General features: G+C 47.1%; 8 protein-coding genes across 8 annotated transcripts; 2 read left to right on the top strand and 6 right to left on the bottom strand.

Annotated features, from left to right (window-relative positions):
* Window positions 1-146: 146 nt before the first annotated feature.
* Window positions 147-2,216, bottom strand: N7508_000072 (fungal specific transcription factor domain-containing protein; the record flags this gene model as incomplete). Its single annotated transcript, XM_058458157.1, has 3 exons — window positions 147-1,433; window positions 1,492-1,959; window positions 2,034-2,216. 3 exons carry the CDS (start codon window positions 2,214-2,216, stop codon window positions 147-149), a joined length of 1,938 nt encoding a protein of 645 aa, XP_058324379.1.
* A 1,922-nt stretch (window positions 2,217-4,138) lies between these two features.
* Window positions 4,139-5,213, bottom strand: N7508_000073 (uncharacterized protein; the record flags this gene model as incomplete). Its single annotated transcript, XM_058458158.1, has 2 exons — window positions 4,139-5,094; window positions 5,150-5,213. 2 exons carry the CDS (start codon window positions 5,211-5,213, stop codon window positions 4,139-4,141), a joined length of 1,020 nt encoding a protein of 339 aa, XP_058324380.1.
* A 1,252-nt stretch (window positions 5,214-6,465) lies between these two features.
* N7508_000074 (uncharacterized protein) lies at window positions 6,466-8,737 on the top strand (the record flags this gene model as incomplete). The annotated part of the gene is made up of 7 exons (XM_058458159.1): window positions 6,466-6,781; window positions 6,841-7,136; window positions 7,187-7,261; window positions 7,313-7,540; window positions 7,588-8,070; window positions 8,124-8,428; window positions 8,482-8,737. The coding sequence occupies 7 exons, from the start codon at window positions 6,466-6,468 to the stop codon at window positions 8,735-8,737; spliced, it is 1,959 nt and encodes a 652-aa protein (XP_058324381.1).
* A 1,328-nt stretch (window positions 8,738-10,065) lies between these two features.
* N7508_000075 (putative allantoate permease of the major facilitator superfamily) lies at window positions 10,066-11,900 on the bottom strand (the record flags this gene model as incomplete). The annotated part of the gene is made up of 5 exons (XM_058458160.1): window positions 10,066-10,330; window positions 10,389-10,570; window positions 10,622-10,853; window positions 10,902-11,311; window positions 11,367-11,900. 5 exons carry the CDS (start codon window positions 11,898-11,900, stop codon window positions 10,066-10,068), a joined length of 1,623 nt encoding a protein of 540 aa, XP_058324382.1.
* A 533-nt stretch (window positions 11,901-12,433) lies between these two features.
* N7508_000076 (NAD(P)/FAD-dependent oxidoreductase) lies at window positions 12,434-14,222 on the bottom strand (the record flags this gene model as incomplete). The annotated part of the gene is made up of 8 exons (XM_058458161.1): window positions 12,434-12,571; window positions 12,625-12,717; window positions 12,774-12,989; window positions 13,067-13,287; window positions 13,337-13,895; window positions 13,945-14,045; window positions 14,094-14,138; window positions 14,183-14,222. 8 exons carry the CDS (start codon window positions 14,220-14,222, stop codon window positions 12,434-12,436), a joined length of 1,413 nt encoding a protein of 470 aa, XP_058324383.1.
* Window positions 14,223-16,055: 1,833 nt separating this feature from the next.
* Window positions 16,056-17,380, bottom strand: gprD (the record flags this gene model as incomplete). Its single annotated transcript, XM_058458162.1, has 2 exons — window positions 16,056-16,763; window positions 16,817-17,380. 2 exons carry the CDS (start codon window positions 17,378-17,380, stop codon window positions 16,056-16,058), a joined length of 1,272 nt encoding a protein of 423 aa, XP_058324384.1.
* Window positions 17,381-19,073: 1,693 nt separating this feature from the next.
* Window positions 19,074-19,535, top strand: aspf13 (allergenic cerato-platanin Asp F13; the record flags this gene model as incomplete). The annotated part of the gene is made up of 1 exon (XM_058458163.1): window positions 19,074-19,535. One exon carries the CDS (start codon window positions 19,074-19,076, stop codon window positions 19,533-19,535), a length of 462 nt encoding a protein of 153 aa, XP_058324385.1.
* Window positions 19,536-19,656: 121 nt separating this feature from the next.
* Window positions 19,657-21,388, bottom strand: N7508_000079 (NADPH-adrenodoxin reductase; the record flags this gene model as incomplete). Its single annotated transcript, XM_058458164.1, has 3 exons — window positions 19,657-20,529; window positions 20,585-21,019; window positions 21,092-21,388. 3 exons carry the CDS (start codon window positions 21,386-21,388, stop codon window positions 19,657-19,659), a joined length of 1,605 nt encoding a protein of 534 aa, XP_058324386.1.
* Window positions 21,389-21,480: the final 92 nt, after the last annotated feature.

The raw sequence follows: 21,480 nt of genomic DNA on the forward strand, positions 1-21,480 counted from the left end.
ACCCGAAGTCAGTCAGATAATTCTACCAAAGCTCTAGGGAGTGGCAGTACTCCTATAAACTAAGAAACTATGATTTGAAAACAACCGATGACTGAATTTCCCTATGGAATTAGGAGATGTGGGAATTGTGTCCCCACCATACAAAATCATTGCCACCAATTATCCAATGCCGCCGACGGCAGCAGATCTTGGGCTGCTGCACCATCCTGATCCAGTGACAAATCAATTGTCGTTGTCAAATCCACCATGCTGAAATAATCATCCGCAGTCGGGAAACTGATATCATCATGGAGCAATTCAGGCCCATCCCACTGTGTCATCAATGGGTTTCTCTCAGCATCTGGAGGGATAGTAAGATAAGGGTTGCGCACTGAGACCGGCTCAGTACCTAGACTAGACATGTCTTCTAGCCTGGATGGCAAGAAAACGGGATCCACAGTTGAAACACCCGTCTCACGAGTCACAAATGGCCGAGAGTCTGGGATATGGGTATAAGAGAGATCAATCGGGTCCAGACCATTTGCCCTTTGGGCTTTTGCCAATAGTTTCTTCATGCGTAGCCAGATTGTATCATGTCCCTTTTCTGCGGCACAGTCTGCCCATTCTAGAAAGGCACCCCGTACCGCCTTCCATGCTCGGTCCGTTATATCGCCTTGTTTCCGCACGCAGAGCTCGGAGAGGATAAAGGTCAGAGCTTGCCAGGGGACATAGTTTCGGAAAGCCCATCTCCACTGTTGTATCGACTGCTCTCTTTCCAAAAGCAAGCAGGTTTCCACGATCGTTAACGACATAGAAAAAATGCGATCTCTGCCATGCTCCTTGTAGTCGTTTCCTGTTCCTGCAAGCTGGAAGCGATGATGAACATTAATCCACATCTTCGCAAGCATCATACGGGCGACAGTAGTAATAAGCCAGTGAAAAGGAACATGCATATCGCAGTACTGAAGGATTTGAGATTCGAGCTTTTTGCTACAATCATCCGTGATTCGGTCTATTTCTTGCACGACTGAGTGTGAATATTCGGCATCATAAGCAATGGCGCAGGCCTTGGACTGTGACCGCAGTTGCCAAATGACGTTGATAATTTCATATCTCATGAGCGAAAGAGACATTTCAGTGATCCCTGTTCGCAATAGGGGAAGGTCGAGACATCCAGGGACAAGGGCTTCGTCGTCGATGTTGGAGGGAAGTCTCGTATCGAAGATTTGCTGCGCAATGTCTTGGTCGGAGCCATGGTTTTCGGCGGTACGAACGTCTAGTATACAAATCTGCCACCAGACACGGCGACGCATTTCGGTATCAAATGTGGTGAGCTCGAGGTTGGAGCCGTCGCGATGGATACCCAAGGACTGAGCTATCCGAATAGCAGTGGCTGTCAGTGTCCAAACCAGTCGAGAGTCATCATGATTGCGCTGACATGTATGTGAGAAGAACTATTAACCTGTGGTCTGACCAAAAACATCATGGTCGGGTTGTTACCAAGAAAATTACAAGAGCTTGGAGTGTGACAAGATTATGAGAGCTTAGAAACTCGGCTCTCGCAAGGCTCTGCTCCACTGCGAATCGATACCTGCGCAGCGAGGAGGCTTTCCCTTCCTGAAGAACGTCGCGACATTGTTTTTCATTCATACTTGTGATACTTGCAAAGTAAATTGCAAACAGCAACGCCTCATTAGGTTTGCTCATTTCAATTGCGTGATCTTTTGCCTTAATGACTTGCGCTTGCATCGTGGGCTTGTGAAGCATTCTGATAATGGGATCAACTTGGTCGACGAAAATTTGCCAGAGGAGGAGAATCCGATCCGGCGTTGGGTAAAATGCAGCAAGATTGCACACAATCGAGTTGAAGCTGTAGACATATGCTTGGCCCCCATCTGATATTGACGGCCCATTTTCAAGAGAAGCAGTATCACTCTCGTAGTCCGGGCATGCGTCTAGAATATCCTTCATGCCAGAAACCTATATAGGGTACCAACAAGTCAGCAAAAGTATCAACATAAGTCATCAGAACACCAAAGTAGCGAAGTTGTTACCTCATCAGACAGAGTCACCCAAAAGCTATTTTCCATGTACCTGATTTCACCTTCCTTAACTTCCAGCCTCCCTAGTTCCACTCTATCCTTGCTAGCCTGGCTGCTGACATGTGTGTTTGGCGCTGCACCTTTTTCAAGCCGGAATTTGTCTCTGACAATATCTCCATTGATACTCCGGACCATCGTCTCGAGCCTTTCAAGTCGCTCCCTCAAGGCTAAAGTTGAAGTCGTCTTTGATTTGGACTTACTTTTTGCACGCGTCCTGGAGGGATAGACGCATTCAAAATTGGATTTCTGACAACCCGAGCACGGGGATTGTTTGTCACATTTCGTTTTGCGCTGATGGCAAGTTGTGCATGAGCGTGTATGCATTTGGTGTCAACTAGTTAACTCGATCGTTATCTAGCGGGATATGTGATTCGGGTTTCCAGTAGCTGGACTGACAACCCTGGGCAGCAGGCTGACAAATGCTTGTCCGCTGACAAAGCCCCATGACTACATTAAGTCAACTTTGGAATTTATACGGGTCCAGCTCAACGGGACCCAGAGAGCGGCTGACTAATCCTTGGTCCCGTTGAACTGGAACCCGGATCTATATGATTTATGACTGCCTTTTTACGGGGTATTACGGACGTACCAGGCACCAATTGACGATGGGACCGCAACCTACTGATGGGCCACCGAGAGCCAATCAATTTACCCGACAACAAGATCGCGTGCGATATCCTACACTCAGACATCCCTAGGTATCGGGAAAAGAGAAATCACGATCATGCTCACTGAGGAAGAGCATGATCCGCCCTAATCGGACCCACCTAGCAGAGAATATCCCATATATAGGTTACTCTATATGCTAGATTTCCCTATGCACTAAATAGGCCACTTCCAGCTCTACAGGCACAAACAACGTGATTATATAAGTAGTAGAAAGGTCGATTGTCAATAAGTAGATTCTGCTAAGACAAATCTACTATTCCACTTCCTACTTATCCAGCGAGGAAGGACTTAGGATATAAGAGGACACTTATATATCTATCTAGTATAGTTCTGTCACGGACTCTATGGGCATATGTATCATGCCAGTATCAAGTCCTATGGGCTACCCCGATTCTTGACAGTGCATCCCTGTAGAGTCGTCAGCGTCACCTCGCCGCCCTTTCTGGTTATATTAAATAAGTCGTTCTTGGTGTACCTAGAAGTTCCCAATGATCAGTCTCTATACAACCTGCAATACCACTTGTTCTAAGACATTGTTGATCTTACCTAGTTGACAGGCTCTATCCTGTAAACACTGGACCCCTTGCTTCCTTCTAAAAAAAAAAAAAAAGCAACCCGCTAGCCCTATTCACGTGCAGACTTTTCTACGCTAGCTTGCACCGTTGCCCCATTAACAAAGGACAGATGTCATTGGAGCCGATCGTAGTTATTTAGTTTCTGCTAAGGTAGCAATCGCGCATAAAGTAATCCCTACTTTAGAACTTCTGAAGTTTCGAAGATTATCTGACCGATATTCCTCAGCTGGGATACACTCGAGAAGTCCAACTGATATGCACTCACTAGTACCATTCTTCTTCTATAGTTAAGCCGAAACCCTAACTGGTGTACATGTGCAGTGCAATTCCGACCACCCTCCCACCCCCCCTCCCTTTCTCTTTGGGGTACAAGATGATGGAATTCGTGAAAATTGCTGAAGAGGCGTAGGCGCTGACAATAAAAAGCCAATCATGTAAGTGAGAAGCTTGCCATCGTGAAATCTCTGAAGACATTCTACCTTAGAGAAATCGTTCGGAGAGTATGTGTATGTTGCATGTACTGTATGTATTTACTATACATAGTTTCACAAAGAGTGAACTACCCCCTTTTACTGCAATGGACCAAGATCGAGCTGAAAATAAAGCTGCTGTCAGATTTACCACGTTACTCTTAGGATATGTGCTTCAGGGGCTGGGGGTCATGAGGTTTTAAACTTTGAGCAATTCGCAAAGTCGAAACAACTGAACTGCCCAGACAATCTAAAATCTCCAAGTCAAAATTTCAAGCGCGAGCAAATCAAGATTCGAGCGCGAGGCGAGCAGTGCCGTCAGGCTCAACGTTGCCCGCGATTCTCAAGCAGCCTTTAGCACCGGTCGAGCAGCACCGGTATAGTCAATCTTTCGCATCCAATCTTCGACAGTTCGCACTCGCTCTGGGAAGATACGATCCAGGAATTCATAGTCACGCTTGAGTATGTTTCGGTCATTCCCTGCACGTTGATAAAGCTTCCACCAAGCCGTGAAGTTTTCCCGATACGACAACAGGGTTGGATCATCTTGATCCTTTTGAGGCCCAAGCTTTACTTCTGCAATGCCGCTGAGAGGGCCGGCGGTGAAAAATTCATCGAACGAGATATTGCGATAGATAGCAGGTCTCCCAGTAACCTTGGTGAACGTGGCCGCAAGGTACTCATACGAAACATGCTCTATTGCCACTTTGACATTTAGTCCAGCGGACTGATCAGGGTTGGAAAATATCCAGTGCACGTAGTGGCCCAGATCCTCAAGATGAACAAACGGGACCAGACCGTTTCCAAGAGGCACCTCAAAGATGTACATTCCATCATCCCTTTGACGGGGTCGCAGCAGTTCAGAGAGCATTTCGATGTAAGGTCCCGTGGTTAAGATAGACCATCGTGTCGAATCTCTCCGCTGTGGAATAGCAGAAAGCCACTGCTCAACATAAGCTTTGCCGTAGTAATGACCAACGCGCGTTTCATCGTCATAATTTGTATCGGCCATAAATCTATCCAAAGAAGACCAGATGAAGTGTTTTACACCAGCTTGAACGGCGATTTCGTAGATCCGGATGCCCCAGTAGAGTTCGTTCTTGATTCCGAGAGCGAAACTATTCAAATTGACGTGGGCGAGATCGATTCCAGCAAATGCCCCCTTAAGGTCCTCTTCATTGTCGGTTTGGCCTACATATAACGACACTTTAGAAATAGTTGCCAGATACTGAGAGTTTTCAGAGGTTGAGTCGCGCGTCAACACTCTGATTGCTGAGTACTGCGGCTGTTGCGATAGCCCTTCAAGATCAGTCAGCTAGTGGGTAGGTAGATTTCAGGAGTGCAGAGTGCTCACATCGCACAACGGGCATGCCTTGGGCTCCAGAGCCACCGATGACTAATATAGATTGAGATAACATCTTGAGCGTGTGCGAAAGATTGATTTGGGGGAAGATAGTCTACTAAAACACAAACAGGGCGGGGTTTTTATAATGCTTCAGTGAATGCAGTAAAACAATCACTACCAGATTTTTGATCGGATTTGTAGATCCGTAATCAGGACCGGCGGCCGTGTACATAATAACGGAAAATTTGGCAATTGGTCAAGTATGCGACTATTCTGTCCACGTGTCATAGAGTAAGTTCAATATATTTATTGATTATGTTAAAGCGCGCTTTGATCTAGCAGCATCTTCAATGATTGATCAATGATTATTCTTGGACCCCACCTCCCGAGCATCCCTGCAGGAGCAGCTAACGTTAGCTCGGGATGATGAATAATGCGTCTCCAATTAGGGTACGGCGTCTACCGCAACTGATCTAAATGGCCTAGGGTAAAATATTTAATCAACAAATTGATGATGTGAACAGAAAATGAAAAAAGTTTGTAAGCACAGGTCTATGAAAATTTAGAAGTTCAGCTACAACTAGTATTTATCAAGACTGTGCCCATTTTCTACTTTCAAATACCCGACTTGACAGTCCAGTGTGCTCACCGACGACTCCTTTAACCTCATCATGGTCTCAAAGCCCTCGTTGTCAATACGTCATGGCCCTAGTACATAAAAGCGTCCTAATTATGGGGTAGGTCAATAAGCCCAGCAGAATATAGGGCTTCTTCGCAAATGGGTTCACAATATAGGTGATCCCTTGGAGGAATCGGCTGCGCACTCAGTCTTCAACTTTTGTCAAAGGGTATATTCATCTTGCTGCGCTATATCGATGATAGAGTATCTGACGGTCACTATCTCCAGGCTACCGAGTCTTTGCGATCGTGCTGTCCGCACATAAGCTTGGGTTTTGGGTCGGATCCTTCGACCCAAGTTGGGTCATGCGCAAGTCTAATCGCGAACTCCTATCTGCCAAGAATGCCAATCTCTCTCAAGTTCCCCAACGCTCAGCGGAATTTACCGTCTGCTGATTCTCTCCGGTGGGGTGCTAAAATAAATCAGAGAGCTCTATCGAATAGCCTCTAAGGACCTCCGGGGACAGCATGAATACCCCAAAAGAGGGGGAGCCCCACCGTTATCTCTGCCAATTTGGGGTTTGGAGTTCAGGCACGACAGCCTCGGAAGGTCGAAGAGAAGCCAAGATAATCACCTTGGCAGTGTTTATTTATTTAAGAACTGCCCCTACCATTCAAGTTATTTACAGCATTGGATCAACTGAATCATGGCTTTGGGCTTGGGTTCCTGCCTGTGGCGTGTTTCCGCCTCTATAATTCTTCTCATCGCTACCTCAGCCACAGCAGAGACTATCGATGATGGCAAGCTGTTCACAGTCAATGGGATCAGCTATTATGGTGGAGGCACAGCTGTCTCCAAAATTGTGACCTCTGCAGACTTCAATGCCACCCAATTCAGCGCGGATATTGTTCCTATTACTATTATTCGAACGGGTGATGCGGTTTTCACAGAGTCCCTCTTAAAAGATACTATCTCAAATTATTCCGCCTCCGATGATGTGTTTCAGACTGGCTTCCTTCAGTGTAAGTTCGAATCGAGCGCCTCGTCCTCCCAACTGGGTTGGACTGACCTTCAAAAACAGCCGTGTTTCTGCTCTACGACGGAGACGGTCGGAGCAAAGCTGATGCCTCAAGCCACCAAACTCTACAAAAGCTTGGAAGCAAGGTCATACTGGCCTCACCTCCCTATAAGCCCGAAGCGCATCTTACACCTGCCAAGCTGTCGCATGACCTACCCAAGGGACCTTACTTCTTTTCTCCCCAAACTGGAGAGGTTTATCAAGCTTTCCGTCTCTATTCCGACCACCAAGTTGCTTTCACTGAAGCTGCCCTGAGTGACGGCAAGGGGGGATTCAAGCCTCTGCCAGCAGCGGCATCGGTGAGTATTTTGTAGCAAACTTTGTGTTATCTGAAGCTAAATGGATCTAGGGAGCAATGACCAAGAGTGTGGCTGTTCCATCTCGGCTTTACTATACACCCACTTCCAAGAAGCCACTTGCAGGAGTGAGACAAAGTCATAAATCATAGGTTGGCCTTCTTGCTGACAGGCTTTAGTTACGTTTGGGTGTCAAGGATATTTACCACATCAAGGGACTCCGGACTAGTGCGGGTAACAGAGCCTACTATGATCTGTACTCGCCGCAAAATGCTACGGGTCCCGCAATTCAACGCTTGATCGATCAAGGTGCTATAATGGTTGGAAAGATGGGTACTGTTCAATTTGCGAACGGTGACAACCCCACTGCTGATTGGGTCGACTTCCACTGTCCCTTCAACCCGAGAGTAAGTCTCTTCATTCATGCACGGGAACTTATACTAATATCTCTCAGGGTGATGGCTACCAGGCTCCTGGCGGCTCATCGTCAGGGCCAGGCGCCGGTATTGGTTCTTACGGCTGGCTAGATATCGCTGTGGGAAGTGACACCGGTGGTTCCATGCGCAGCCCCGGAGGCATGCAAGGACTTTTCGCCAACCGTCCTTCTACCGGCGCAGTCTCTTTGGATGATGTTATCCCCTTGTGCCACGCACTCGACACAGCTGGTGTCTTCTCGCGCGATGCCGCGACTTGGTCCAAGGTCATTCATGCTTGGTACCAGAACTTCACCGACTACAAGCAATATCCCAAGAAGATATTTCACCAGGACTCTTCATTCCCCGCCGTAAACACCTCGGCTGGTGCAATGCTCGAAGATTTTGTTGTCAAGGTTGAGGATTTCCTCTCCACAAAACGTGAGCATGTGAACATTTCTTCGCAATGGGAGAAGACCCGTCCTGAAACAACACCTGCCGGTATCAATGACGTTTTGAATACAGTGAGTTCCGCAACTTCGAGACTGCATCGGCGAGTACTAATCAGCGACAACAGACATACGCATTCCTGACCTCCGTTGACCAATACCGTTCCCTTGCACAGCCATTCTACGAAGACTACGCAAAGAAGCACCAAGGTCGCCGACCCTTCATCAACCCAGGGCCTCTAGCCCGCTGGACTTGGGGCCAGAGCAATGGTGGCAATGCCGCCTTTGACGAAGCGATGAAGAACAAGACCATTTTCAAAAACTGGTGGGAAACCGAAGGATACGGCAAGGCAGACAAGGAGACTTGTTCCGAGGGAATCTACCTCTACCCTTATACAAAGGGAGACACACAGTACCGTAATGTCTATTTTAGGTGAGTCATGAAAGTAGCCTAATATTGAAATAGTTCATAGCTAACTTCCACAGTGCCCCGACCGCACCCCCTCTGGGCTTCTCGAATGGCCGTATCGCTGTCCTGGCAGGGACCCCTGATATGGTCGTTCCTGTTGGTGAAGTTGCTTATAACTCTACTATTTCGCTTAAAGAAGAGTACATGCCTGTTACTATGAGCTTCGGTGCTGCCAGGGGCTGTGACTTTATGTTGGTGAACCTCATTGAGGATCTCCAGAAAGCTGGCATTGTGCGGCCTGTCAGTACTGGGTCCATGATGTATCCTTCCTAGGTGAAGACTTTCAGGGGGATTAGATCTCATCTTCATGAGAATAGATATCTAGATGATTTCAAGGGTAAATAGAATCGAACCTCATTTCTGTCGTGCAATTCATCGCTGAAATATATCACCTTCAATTTCTCGATGAATCCCTTAGATCATAGTACAAAAAGGCTCTGTTTGGGTTTGATGGTGTGGAACTAATACAAGAAAACCAAAGGTAAAAGTATCCAACGAATGTACAACCGAGCGCCGCACCCACCTAGTATATTGACTCTTATTTTATTGTTTTCTCAATTACAACCCGAATCGAATGAAACTGAAGTTAATTAAGTCTAATTGCATCCGTCGTCTATCTGTTATTGCTGACTTAATATGCTAGGGCATCGGTAAAGGATTGGTAGGGTGAAACTAGGATTTTATGAAGACCGTCCCTTTGAAACTGACATTTAGAGGCAACACCCCAACCCTTTGCGTTTATAGCCTCAACAGCTATCACCTATTCTCGATTTCCGGTTTGCAATAATGATCTCCGTCCCTATAATGTTTTCGTAACAGTTTTAGCGGTAATAGTTATACCGAGCGCGAATCCAGTTTTGTCGATGTTGTATATGTCGTTATCCGCAATGCTATACTTCTCGAACGTGCTTCTAACGCAATTGAACTATTTAATATAAGATTATAATCCTTATACTAAGCTCTCCGATAATCGTACGCACGTGAGAATTGAGTTGTAAGCTTATTATACCATTTAACCAAATTGTAGACCTAATGTATGCCGACCGTAAGAGGGGGGTCAATATCGCGAGCTTGTAGCAGCAAATTAGCTACCTCTCGTACAATATTTGGCCGAGACGCTGTTCCGCGCTTATCCTAAGAGATGATCCAATTCTTAAGAGATCCCTATTCTACATCAGTCAATTTTTGGCTATTTGGATGAGTTTCAGCGCGACATTTCACCCCGGATAGGCGGCGGCGGCGCGGTCGATCAAGTATATTGTAATCGCGCGCCTATTGACATAGAGAGCCTCTTTCTTCATTTTGAAAAGACTTCGTAGCTAGTAGGCTTCTAGAATCTTCCTCTGTGCATTTTTGCAAATTTTGAGTACGAATTGGAGGCATGATGGGTGGATGAAAATAGAGGGTTGGAATGAAACGCGAGAGTTACGCGTGGGCGCGGCGCTCGCTTGTACGTTACGTTGTACCATTCTACCTCTAGGTAGCACCTTGGTTCAACCCGATCCTTTCAAGCCAATTTCTAACAATAATGTCCTCTATGTTTCCAGAGTAAATTGGGTCCATCGTCAATGAACGACGAGAAAGCCAGAAACCCAACTCAATCACAGTGGATAGATGAATTTCAAGTTCTCTCGATCCGTCTTATCAAGATCACGAGCACCAATTTTAACAACTTGATGGCCTGTATCGATCACTTCATCCCCCTCTGATTCTGTATCGTTCTCCAAAAGAAGACTTTCTCTGCGTCTATTCTCGCGCTGGAGATAGAATCGAATAATTATGCACATCACGGGCGAAATGAACCAGAAGGCAGTCATAAATGCCCAAGGGAGAACATAGTGTGGCTTGTACTTTGACTGCCAGAACCTAGTTTCTTGACGTTAGCAGTTGACTATACAAAGGCGGAGGGATAGAGGCTGCTCACTCTGGCGATATCATATTGGCAATAGAAGCAGCCACAATACACGAGGTCATCAAGCATAACTTCTTGGTGTGCCCTGTTGTAGTTGTTCCAGCCCAGCTGAGACCGAGAAGATAGGAAGGCTTGAAGGTGGAAATCTGTGTGCCCACTACTAGAGCTACCTTGTTTGACCAGGGAGATGCCAACTAGAAGTAGGGGTTAGCCTAGATGAGAGATAATAGAGATACTGGACTTACCTCAATGATACCCCCAACAAAGCAGGGGATGTAGGAGATAGCACACGTATAACCTGTTCCAAGTCGGGTACTATACAGTAAGGTGGCTGATCCAAGGATCAGGATCAATCCCCAGAGTGGCTTGATGATATTAAACAAGGCACTTTCGGCAGGGGTAAATCCAAAACCGACCACTATAAGTGGTAGTTGTTGCGAGGTGTTATTAGGAAGTTCATTGAAGAACATGTGGAAGCTAATAGTCCAATTAGTATAGTTCGCAGACGAAGGGAGAGTGTCTTACATGAACAACCAGCTCTTCAAATCAGTAAAGGATTCTCGCACTTGTGACCACTTGAACGTCGAGTTCGTGATACCAGCATGCGTCTGGCGTATAATTTGAATAGTGTGAACCTTCTCCTCAATTGAGAGCCACTTTGCATCCAGTGGAGAATTTGGCAGGAAGATGAGAAGAGGAACAAAGATGGCAAAAGTCAGAACTGCGCAAATGATATGAAGCCATTTCCACGAGTTGATGCTTCCAGCTAGCAACCCCGTATTATCATCAATGATGAGCTTGTAGGCGATCATTGTCAGCATGACATTTGCCATACTTCCAAAGGCCCACCATAATAGTTGCACCCAAGGACTTTTCTTGGGGGGGAAGAAGGCCTGGTGAAGGATTGCTGTCGATGGTACGATCTGCGATTCGGTCTACTTGAATTAGCCATATCTGTCATTATCAAAAATTCTTTCATCGCAAACTCACCATTCCCAACAAGAATCGCACTGCCATCATCTGTTTCCCTGTTTTCACCGCTGGGTGAACACCTAACAATAAAGCCCAGAGGAACAGCGAGCCCGTAATGAAGTGCTTGTGTCCAACCCGCTGTGAAATCCACGCACCAGGCCAAAGGGCAACAAGATAGCCAGCATAAAACAAGACAAAAAGATCATTGTACTCATTTTTAGACATTTGCACGTCTTTGAAAATACCCATTGTGCTAGCCTGGGAAAGAGTCGACTTGTCAAGGTGAATAAGGAAGGAAATCCACCATGTCTGACTGAGAAGACACCAGAAGTTCTTGCGGACAAGCTTTCCTTCTGCTTCTGGCGTCAATGGTCTGACCTTGTCTTTGTTTGTGTTATAGAAAAGTGTCGTATCATCCGCATCTCGCTCGTCTACAACGTGCGGATCATGTGGAGGGTCGTTGGATGTTCCTGTTTGAACCTTCGTCTCATTCTTTGCGTTTGGAGGAACTCCGGCCGAGTCGACAATAGCTGCTGTCTTTTCGTCGAACATCTTGAGATGCCTCACGTAAATAAGTATTGTAAACTAATATGGCTATGAGAGATTTCGCTCCAGTATCTTATACTCTATGCTGCTGCGTATAATCGGAGAAGTCCGATATCAGACTAAGCTTTCTCCAAGGTTCCCAAAGACCCCTGTCAGTTTGAGTTTTACTTCGCATACTGCGGCTGATGTTGATCTACAATTCTGTTTTCAGACTTTCCGAATTGTTATTGATTGTCCTGTGATGGCACCTTGAGAGCCAGCACCTCATCAGCCAAGACACGGCTGCCTCATGGCCCGCTCTTGGCCTGCGCTGCCAAGAAATCTTGGTTGCATTGGAGGACCTTGAGAGTGCAAGTTGTTTGAGACTTCGTCACTTGAGAGGGTGGCAATATAGATTCCTGTAACTACAGCCAAGAGGGGTATATCAATGTTGGTAATTACTATTTCTTCCCGTGGTGCGGCCGCACATGTCGATCTTCTATGTGTATAACTATATCAAATTTGAAAAAGAATATCTGTATGAGCGAATAAATTCAAATCTAGATGTGCGAGATGTTTCTCGGTCCGTCGGGGCCCTCTTCGAGTCCATTCCTTCGTGGAGCATCGGGGCGCCAGCGCCAGAACTCTCGCATGAAAGATGAGCTTTGGTCTCCTTTCTCCAATATATCCGCGGCATGCTGCGAAGTTCCGTTAGTAAGTCTCTCATCATTACAATAGACGATCTCCGTACTTGTCCCAGAACCGGTAAGAATTTGGCACCATGTCCACTACCTCCTGTGCAAACAAATACAGAATTTTCTGAAAACGTCGGTACGTTGTCAATCTATTATATTCGGAGATTAGCAAACAGAATAGTTGAGTATTATCATAACACCTTACCACAAAGGAATTATCTAGTGAATCGGTGTACCAGCAGAGCTTTGTAGAGAAAAATGGAGTACCATCAAATTCCGGCAGAAATATAGACACAAATTGTTTTATTGAGTAGATGGCCGCCTCTGGTATTACCGAGCACTCTTCCACTGGGAGTGGAACCGACCATTTCCCGTTCTGGGTGAATGGGGTGTTTTCCGGTGCTGGCTGGAAATTAGTCCACTATAGATCCGGTCAGCTAAGTCAAGAGAAGAACAATGATCTGCTGATACCTTGATACCACGGTAACCTATTTTTACCAAGCCTTCTGGAGTTCTTGGTAGAACATAAATACTACCTGTATCCTTGCCAGAATTATCGCGAGGTACGCTCTTCCAAGTCATGACGGGGAATCGCTCTGGCGAATATTTCTCCCATAGCGCGGTGTTACTCCTATCAATCTTGAAAGTAGCAAGGCTTCCTGCAGAAGACTCGAGATGGTAGCTCAACTCGGGTAGAATTTGTGTCGAGAATGAGCCAGCTCCACGGAAGTCAGCATCATAACAATTGAGAGATGTTCGGCGACTTACCAGCCACAACAACGACATCAGCATCATGTATAATGCCGCTCTTAGTCTTGAGCCCTGTCACTTTTTCTTGGCCTGGGCTGAGGCTGCTTTTCAACTTGACTAACGAGTCAATCGCCCCCTCAGGGCCAAGGTAGAACTTGACACCTTTGTCGGCAGCGACCTTTTGATAATGGGCACAGGCATGACTACATCGGATAAATCCAGCAGTTGAATCCAGAACTGTTTCGTAAGACCTTCCAGGGGAACCTGGAATCTGGAAGTCAAGTATCTTCTCTTTCCAACCCAATTTTTCGGCGCGCTGAGAATCCGCCGGGTCACTCTTGACAAACTGGGTGTTTCGAAGACCATCACGCTCCATGTTCGCGAGAGTTTCCTTCTCTAGGGTAGCCAAATGGTCCGATGGCTGGATACGAAGCATCCCACTATCAATGAAAATCCTATCATCGCTTCCATTGCCGTGCTCCGAGAAACCTCGCTTCTCGTCTTCGGCAACCCATGCCTTGCGGCTCTCAAAAGCGAGACGCTGATAGTGAATCTCTTTCCCGTATGATGCGCGGAACTATTTCTCTTGGTCAGTAATGACTTCTTTCTCATTGTTCCTCACATACAATCTTGTTGTGATCAGCGGAGGCAGCCTGAACATCATCCGATGCGGGGTCATATCCATTCGCATCATACTGGCTTCGGTCGAAGACGGTCACTTCATAGTCTGCAAAATGGTCAGTCGGTGTATTCATACATATAGGGCCATGCTTACTCTTGTCTCGCAGCGCAATGGCAAGAGAAAGTCCGAAAATACCGGCTAGAATGGTGGTCAGTACATATGGTGCTATCAAAGATAAGTACTCTTGCCTCCGATAATGGCAACTGACTTGGGCGCTGTCATTCTGGTGACTCTCGAATTATAGTGATGAAGATGGAATATATGGATGGTGATGCTGAACTTATACTGGCAGGTGGAGTGGACATCCCCGCAAAGCCAAGCTCCGATTTCCACGGGGTCCCCGATATCACTTCAACATATGATATCTCATTAGAGTGACTTTTTTTCTCCTCAAATTTGCTCTCCCAATCTGTTATTATTAAGTCGGATGTCTGGTTACGCCGAAACTGATTGTAGTCTCAGTATCCCGTATCGGTCAGTCAGATAATCACTTGCATTAAGATTAAGGCAATTCATTTCGTAGTCAAAGGGTCGGTCATTTTTATAATAACATTTCTTTTCGCCTTCTCTTATTCTCTTATGGGAACTTATCTCATTTATTGGCTTCATGGGAGGCTTGATCGGTGATAGGATACGCGCGCATAGCGATGCTCAGACAGATACAGATCTTTAGTATAAAAGCGATCTATTTGCTTTGCGCGATAAGTCTGCATTTCAATTGGCTGGAACTATCTTTACTTTTATATGAAACGTAGGCTTCTATAGCTAAATTCATGATACGGCAACTAACAGTCGGATGGTTGTGAAGGCTGCAGACCAAAGTAGAGGGTCATAGAATTAAGGCTTGTTTCAGCTACCAATTTCCTTAAGTATCAGCCAGGTTTTCTGTGCGAATTTTGTTTTGCGTGGAACGGTGTTTCCCCTGTTCACCCAGTGGTCATCCTAGGTGGATGCAACGGACCTTGCGGGGTTTATTTCCATGGATAGGGTGAAGCCGATCTACATAAAGGTGAATCAAGGAAAGTCGAAGAAATCAGAAGATTCAGGAGGCACACTAGTACTGCATGATTCATGAGTTTGAGCTTTATAGAGCGATCCCGGCAGGATTTATTACCTTCGCTCATATAGTCTATATCAACCTTTATCAATTCTTTTATGGACCTGAACATCGACCAAGATCCATACAAGTCAATAATTGAGGGTGGTCAGAATCTAATAAATTCCACAGATCCTTGAGCCGGTTCACATGGTGCAAATTGTCGGATTTGCCGACCTTGTGCAGATTTTAGAGTATACTCGGCCCGTATACATCTGCGGCAGAGAGATCCCCTCAACATAGGGGTCTAATATCCGAAAAACCTTAAAACTCTGTAATTTGCTCGTCTATTCTCTCCTATATTAAAATACGAGAGTAAAATCTAGGATTTCAACCAATCTGAGCGGGATCGCGGTCCCCGAAATGAAGTCTCCACCCCAGTGCACAGATCGCTCAACTACTTGATCAAAATCCAGAAACCAGACGGCTGGGACTGTTCCACTTGGGGCTACTAAGCTTGCTAAGCTCTGCGACGTGAGAACGGGCCGCTACATCCAAAATTGAGTCCGAAACTGCTTCATTTCTCCTCGGGGTCAAGGGTGGATTAGTGAGATTTAGATTGCACTCTATTTCGATCGACACGATAGTTTGTTCTCTTCTTCACTTGCGTACACTAGAATATGCTCGTGGACCATTTTTCTGAATCAGGGGTTCGGTGGCGGTTCACTACCATTGCGCAGGTGGTGCTCCACCTGCGGCTGGTCGGGTTCTGCAGATGTTGTGCCGAATGTTACATTTGGTCGTTTTGCTAACACTTGAAAAAGCTTGATGTTTTACGCCGTAGTCTCAGTCTGATGAACACTTAAATATCAAAGTATTTGGGCTGGACATAAAATTAATTCATATATTAGAAAGGTCCGTCAGTGGAGTTGGGAATACCCGAGGAAGTAGATAGGGTACATGATTATATACAAAATCGTAAAAGGAAAGATGATGGTCATAGGCAAGATATCCGAAATTCAGCTGTTGCGGCGCTCAGTGTGTTCATCAGACTCATATGCAGAGGCAGGCTCGTGTGAGATCTCAATCGTTGTTTCTTGAACCACACCGCCAAAGTTGGACATTTCCACGCCGTTCTTGGGGACGATATCATCGGTCGAGTCATCAAAGGGACTGGTCTCTTTGGCATCGGGATGCGAAGTTGGGCGGAATCGGGAGCCAAAGCGAGATCTTCCTTTGCCGCGGTATCCCTTGCTGCGCGGCTTCGATGATCCACCAGCGTTGGTAGTAATGTTGGTCTGCCACTGCGAGTCAGTGTTGTCGTAGTTGCGGTCGGTTGTGCTGCGCTCGGTGTCGATGAGCAGATGGCGACGGGTCAAGGTGTAGACCATCACATCGATGAAACCAGACAAGGCCATCAAGCAACCGGCCACACCGAAGTAGGTCTTGCTGGGTGCACTACCACGTGCAGTGGCCATACGACCGGCTGCAAGCGGCAAAGACAGGACGAGATACACCAGAGGGTAAACGACCATGTAGATAACGACTCGGTTGAGACGGGCCAGACTTTCTTGTTGACCACGGCGCAGTTGTTTCGCTTGTTGCATACGACGTCGGAGGTGGAAGAACATGATAGCATAGAGGACGACGGTGCCAAATTCGGAGACAAAAATCCAGAAGTAGTGACCCCAGAGACGTTCGTTTTCATACTCGGGACTCAGCCAGCACTATCAACGAGTCAGTATATTGAACACCAAGAGCGGTATATGGCAGGATGTACCCAGTTGGCCTCGGAGACCACAAAAACATCTTTTCCGTATAGACCGACAGGAATGATTCCTAGAATCAAGATAAAAGCCCAAAGTCCGACCACACACCAGATAAAGGTCTGGAATGACACTTGACGACCACGCAGAACGACTGCACCGGTATGGATAGCAATAGACAAGACAAACAATCCACTGCCAGGATCACCTGTCTGAATCCACCATCCTTGCAGGTAGCAGGCAGCTTCACCAAATTTGACACTGCCCACAGATACCCAGTAGAGAGATATCAAGAAAGCGATAGATTGTTGCAAGTCGACAAGAAGCAAGTTATAAATCAGCACGACATACTGGTTCTTGGCGAGCGGGCTTTTGTAGTATCGTTGCCAGTAGATGAATCGGTAGGTCAAGAAGGTAAGTAGAAAAAGAGAGGACACCAGGGAGATCAGAGCAATGACTCCCATGACAATAAAGAGCGAACGGTCGGAACCCAACAGCGGAACTTCCTCGCGGAACTCCCATTTGCGAGGAACGAGGCCATGATCCGACGTTAGGGAGCGTAGAACGTGGGAAAACATGATGAATCCGTGCAAAAAAGATTGATAAAAGCAAGGGGTCCAAGGTATAAGAATATCCTAACAGGATCCGGGGGGAGAGCATAGATGCGCTCCACTCTGCCAAGCCGAGCGAAATGCTTAGGAGATCACTGGCAGCGGACTTCCACGATCCCACACAATAGTCCACACTAGTCCCATTTATGGAGCAAAGACTGTATACTCCATTTGGCAAATCATCCAGGTTGGAAGGGGGTGGAGTTGGAACACTCCTCGCACACTGGTTCATACCGAGCCCTAACAAAGTCGAAACTTCCACTCTCATTTAAACTTTGCGCTGCTGATCGACATCGGAAGTTAACAATCAAGAATTGAAGCGGACTTTACCTCAAGCGCCACTGTTCGAGCCAGGGGCTTAGCCCGTGTTGACTAGATCTTTCACTGGTTCGCCTGCGCCCGAGGCTGCCATTGACGAGCCAAGTGGGTTGGCTAGTTGGGCCCTTCGTATTTGACGCGACCTAGCCCACAAGTGGACGGAATTGCCAGCGCTTGGTCTTGGGGGTAATCCGAGCTGCTCGCATTGTCAATGGCCTAACCTCGTGGGGCATCACAGGTGTTGGAGTCGTGAACTTTCATGATCGCTGCTCCAACCCGAGCCATTGGAGCACCTCAATGCAATGTCGATCAAACGATCCTGCATTTGAAGATACGAACGTGTCTTTGGAAAGCACATCCAAGAGTTTGACAGCGAATATACCGCTGTGGACATAGCCCCGACTCCGCTGTCTAGGGGATCCCCCTATTTAGAATCTTATATGCACTCGTTCTTGTGAATTTTATGTACGTCGTCATTTTTCAGGGGCGCGCGCGTTGGGATGATCAGGAGAAGTGAAGATCAAAGATTAGGCCAATATCATGACAAGTCGGGGAAGTGAGTCAGTAGGAAGCGAGCAAACATTCAACTACAGCATGTTGTCTTTGGTCAAGAGTCATAGTTCCAGTTCTTTCTTCAACAAATACGTCTCCGTGGCGCAATTGGTTAGCGCGTCTGACTGTTAATCAGGAGGTTGGAAGTTCGAGCCTTCCCGGGGACGTCTCTTTTTGTTCTTGTTTTATCTCTACGTTATATATGCATAATATATTTATTGTATTTGTTTGATTCTTTCTTTTTGGAAATACTTGTTTTCTCTATTTATCTTGCTCGCTTTAATCTTATTTTGTCTTAGATTAAGATGGAAATACAATGCGGCTGTGATGCTATTTTGGTTCATATCTAAATGCAACCTCAACTGCGGCCACCCATCTATACTGTAGCATCGTAGCATAGGTCGATCTTCTCTGTTTAGGATGTTAGGCATTCATAGCTCATATAGAAATAGCATCTTGCATGTATGTCTCAGTCTTGCCCGCATCTTCCTGGTCAACCCCACACTGATCTTCCGCCTCATTGCACCGGTTTCGCAAAGCATCTACTACGGAAGTATCGGGTGATGGTGGACCCGAGATGAAAGCCTCTTATTTGAGTGTCAGGTGGATGTCTCTAAGACCTGCACCGGGTACAGACGGTGGTGATGGTAGGAAGTAGAATCATACTTGGCGGGAGGCCTGGTGGTCCAGATATATAAACCACCATGTGAGGTACTCAGAACTATACAATCCAGCAAAGCATTTGATTGTCTTCAAACAAACAAAACCAACCGTTTACTATATCATCACCATGAAGTTTACTATTGCAATCACCTCCGCCTTCTTGGCAACCCTTCACCTCGCCGCCGCAGCTCCCACGGTGGCCGCCAGAGCGGAAACAGTCTCTGTTTCCTACGACCAACGATACGATGTTAGCGGATCCTCTCTAACAACCGTCTCTTGTTCAGACGGAGAAAATGGTTTAATCCCTCTTGGGTACACCGACTTTGGCTCTCTACCCAACTTCCCTAATATCGGTGGTGCCATTACCATTCCAGGATGGAACAGTCCTAACTGCGGCAAATGCTACCAGCTGCATTACTCCAACGGAAAATACGAAAACACCATCAATGTCCTTGCCATTGACGCCGCCCCGGGTGGTTTCAACATTGGCCTTCAGGCTATGAACACCCTGACCAATGGCCAGGCTGAACAGTTGGGCCGTGTTTCCGCCACCTACGTTGCGGTGGATGACAGTGCGTGCGGAATGTGATGACCGAATGTACATATGACACGAAAATAACGGAGCTGGAATGTCATGGGATAACTAGTGGAGAGTTGTGAATGTTTATCTAAATTGATCGATATATACAGTTTTGTTTTACATAGAAGGTTCAATCAAGCACCTCCAGCATTTCTTCTACACGGCCAAGTTTACTCCGGGGCTTGCCCTTTTCTTGACCACGTTCTTTCTCAGCGGCATCGATCTTCAACCAGTCCTTCCAGGATGTAGGCCGGAGACCGCGGCGTTCAGCCTCGGCCTTAACTCCATCCCAGCCGAGCCCACTGCCTTGTTCAGGTGCATGAAGCAAGGACTGAGACCCAGCACGCTTTGCTAAATCCTGGGCTAGGTTGTCGGCGGTAGTAAAGGCGTCGGTCATGGTTGAAGCGATTACTCCCGTAGGACCCCGCTTGACCCAACCAGCACAATATAAACCAGGCAAGGTGGAGATCTGAGATCCATCTGGTAGTTTCTCGGATGCTCCCTTACCTGAAAGACTTGTTACGCGACCGAAACCATCGTTCGGAATGATTCCGCGTTCGGCATCGAAGTCAATACCGAGATCCTCTAGCCCGGGGAGAGGAAGTGATTTATAGCCAACACTGCGGAAGAACACGCTGGCAGGGAGATTAACCTGCGCACGCTTTCCACTCGATAAGTGCTTGGGGAACACCTTCGAACTGGGGCTATGAGGATCGGAAGGATCGAGTTCATTGCGAGAAAATCTCGCATGAGACAGATGGTAAGGATACTCTGGGGACCAGCATAGTGAGTCGGGTGCAAGTAAAAAGTCTAAAGACCACGACTTGGGACATCCCCGAGGATCGTTGGCTGACCCCTTAGCCAAAAGCTGCATTAGACGCTTCTGCGCCCGGGGCAATGCCGAGACTACATCGTCGGGCGGAAAGACATCCTTCGGGATCGGATCGAATGAGACACCAGGAAGTTGAAGCATCTCACGGACCTCCTTGATGGTGAATGCAGCCTAAATTAAGGGAATCAGCAATTGGGATATAAATAGCCAGTCTAATTTGACTCACCTGGAGCGGTCCGCGACGCCCAACAACTCGCACTCGTTTAATGCGACTTGTAGCAAGCTTCTCGAGCGCATAGTCTGCGATATCGGTCTTACGGAGTGCATCGACATCCGAAAGAAGAATACGGGCAACGTCTAGTGCAACATTGCCCTGCCCGACAATCACAGCATCCTCCCCACTCGTTAGGTCGGGATCGAGATTCCGGTGTTCGGGGAGACCATTGTACCACCCTACGAAGGCGCGGGCGGAGTGTACGCTCTTCAGTGCTTGCTCGCCGGGAATTCCTAGCTCCTTATCCTTTGCGGCTCCGTAGGCGAACAGAATGGCATCGTAGTGAGGTTTGAGTGCGGAAAGCGGGAGATCGTTGCCGAGGTCGATATTCCCGACGAAGTTGAAGCGTGGAGAGGTGGCTACTTCTGTGAATTTATCCTCACAGTTCTATGAAGCTGTTAGCTTGGCTCTATACTTCAATATACGATCCGCTATCAAATTGCGGTGACCGTGACTCACCTTGACTTCGGGATGATCCGGCGCAACACCATACCGAGCAAGACCAAATGGCACGGGTAGCTTCTCATACATGTCAACTATTGCACCTTCGTGTTTAGCCAGCAGTCGATAGGCAGCGTAGAACCCTGCTGGGCCAGAGCCCACGATAGCAACACGAACTGGTCCGCCAGTTTGCGTGACATGGCTGTTGAAACGGCGCGGCGAAATGAACTGTGATACAAATTTCTTATGTCGTAGAGGCCTGTAGGCAGTCCGCGCAGTGCATTGAGCACATACGAAAGCCGTGTTCAAGCGCATGATGCATAGTTGGAGACCTCGCGGAGACGAGCGGAGATCAATCTGATAACGCACGTGATGTCGGTTGCCGGGCCGACTATCTTGTTGACTCG

Source organism: Penicillium antarcticum, assembly GCF_028974205.1.
Source record: "Penicillium antarcticum strain IBT 31339 chromosome Unknown utg000001l_segment0_segment0, whole genome shotgun sequence".
Taxonomy (NCBI): domain Eukaryota; kingdom Fungi; phylum Ascomycota; class Eurotiomycetes; order Eurotiales; family Aspergillaceae; genus Penicillium; species Penicillium antarcticum.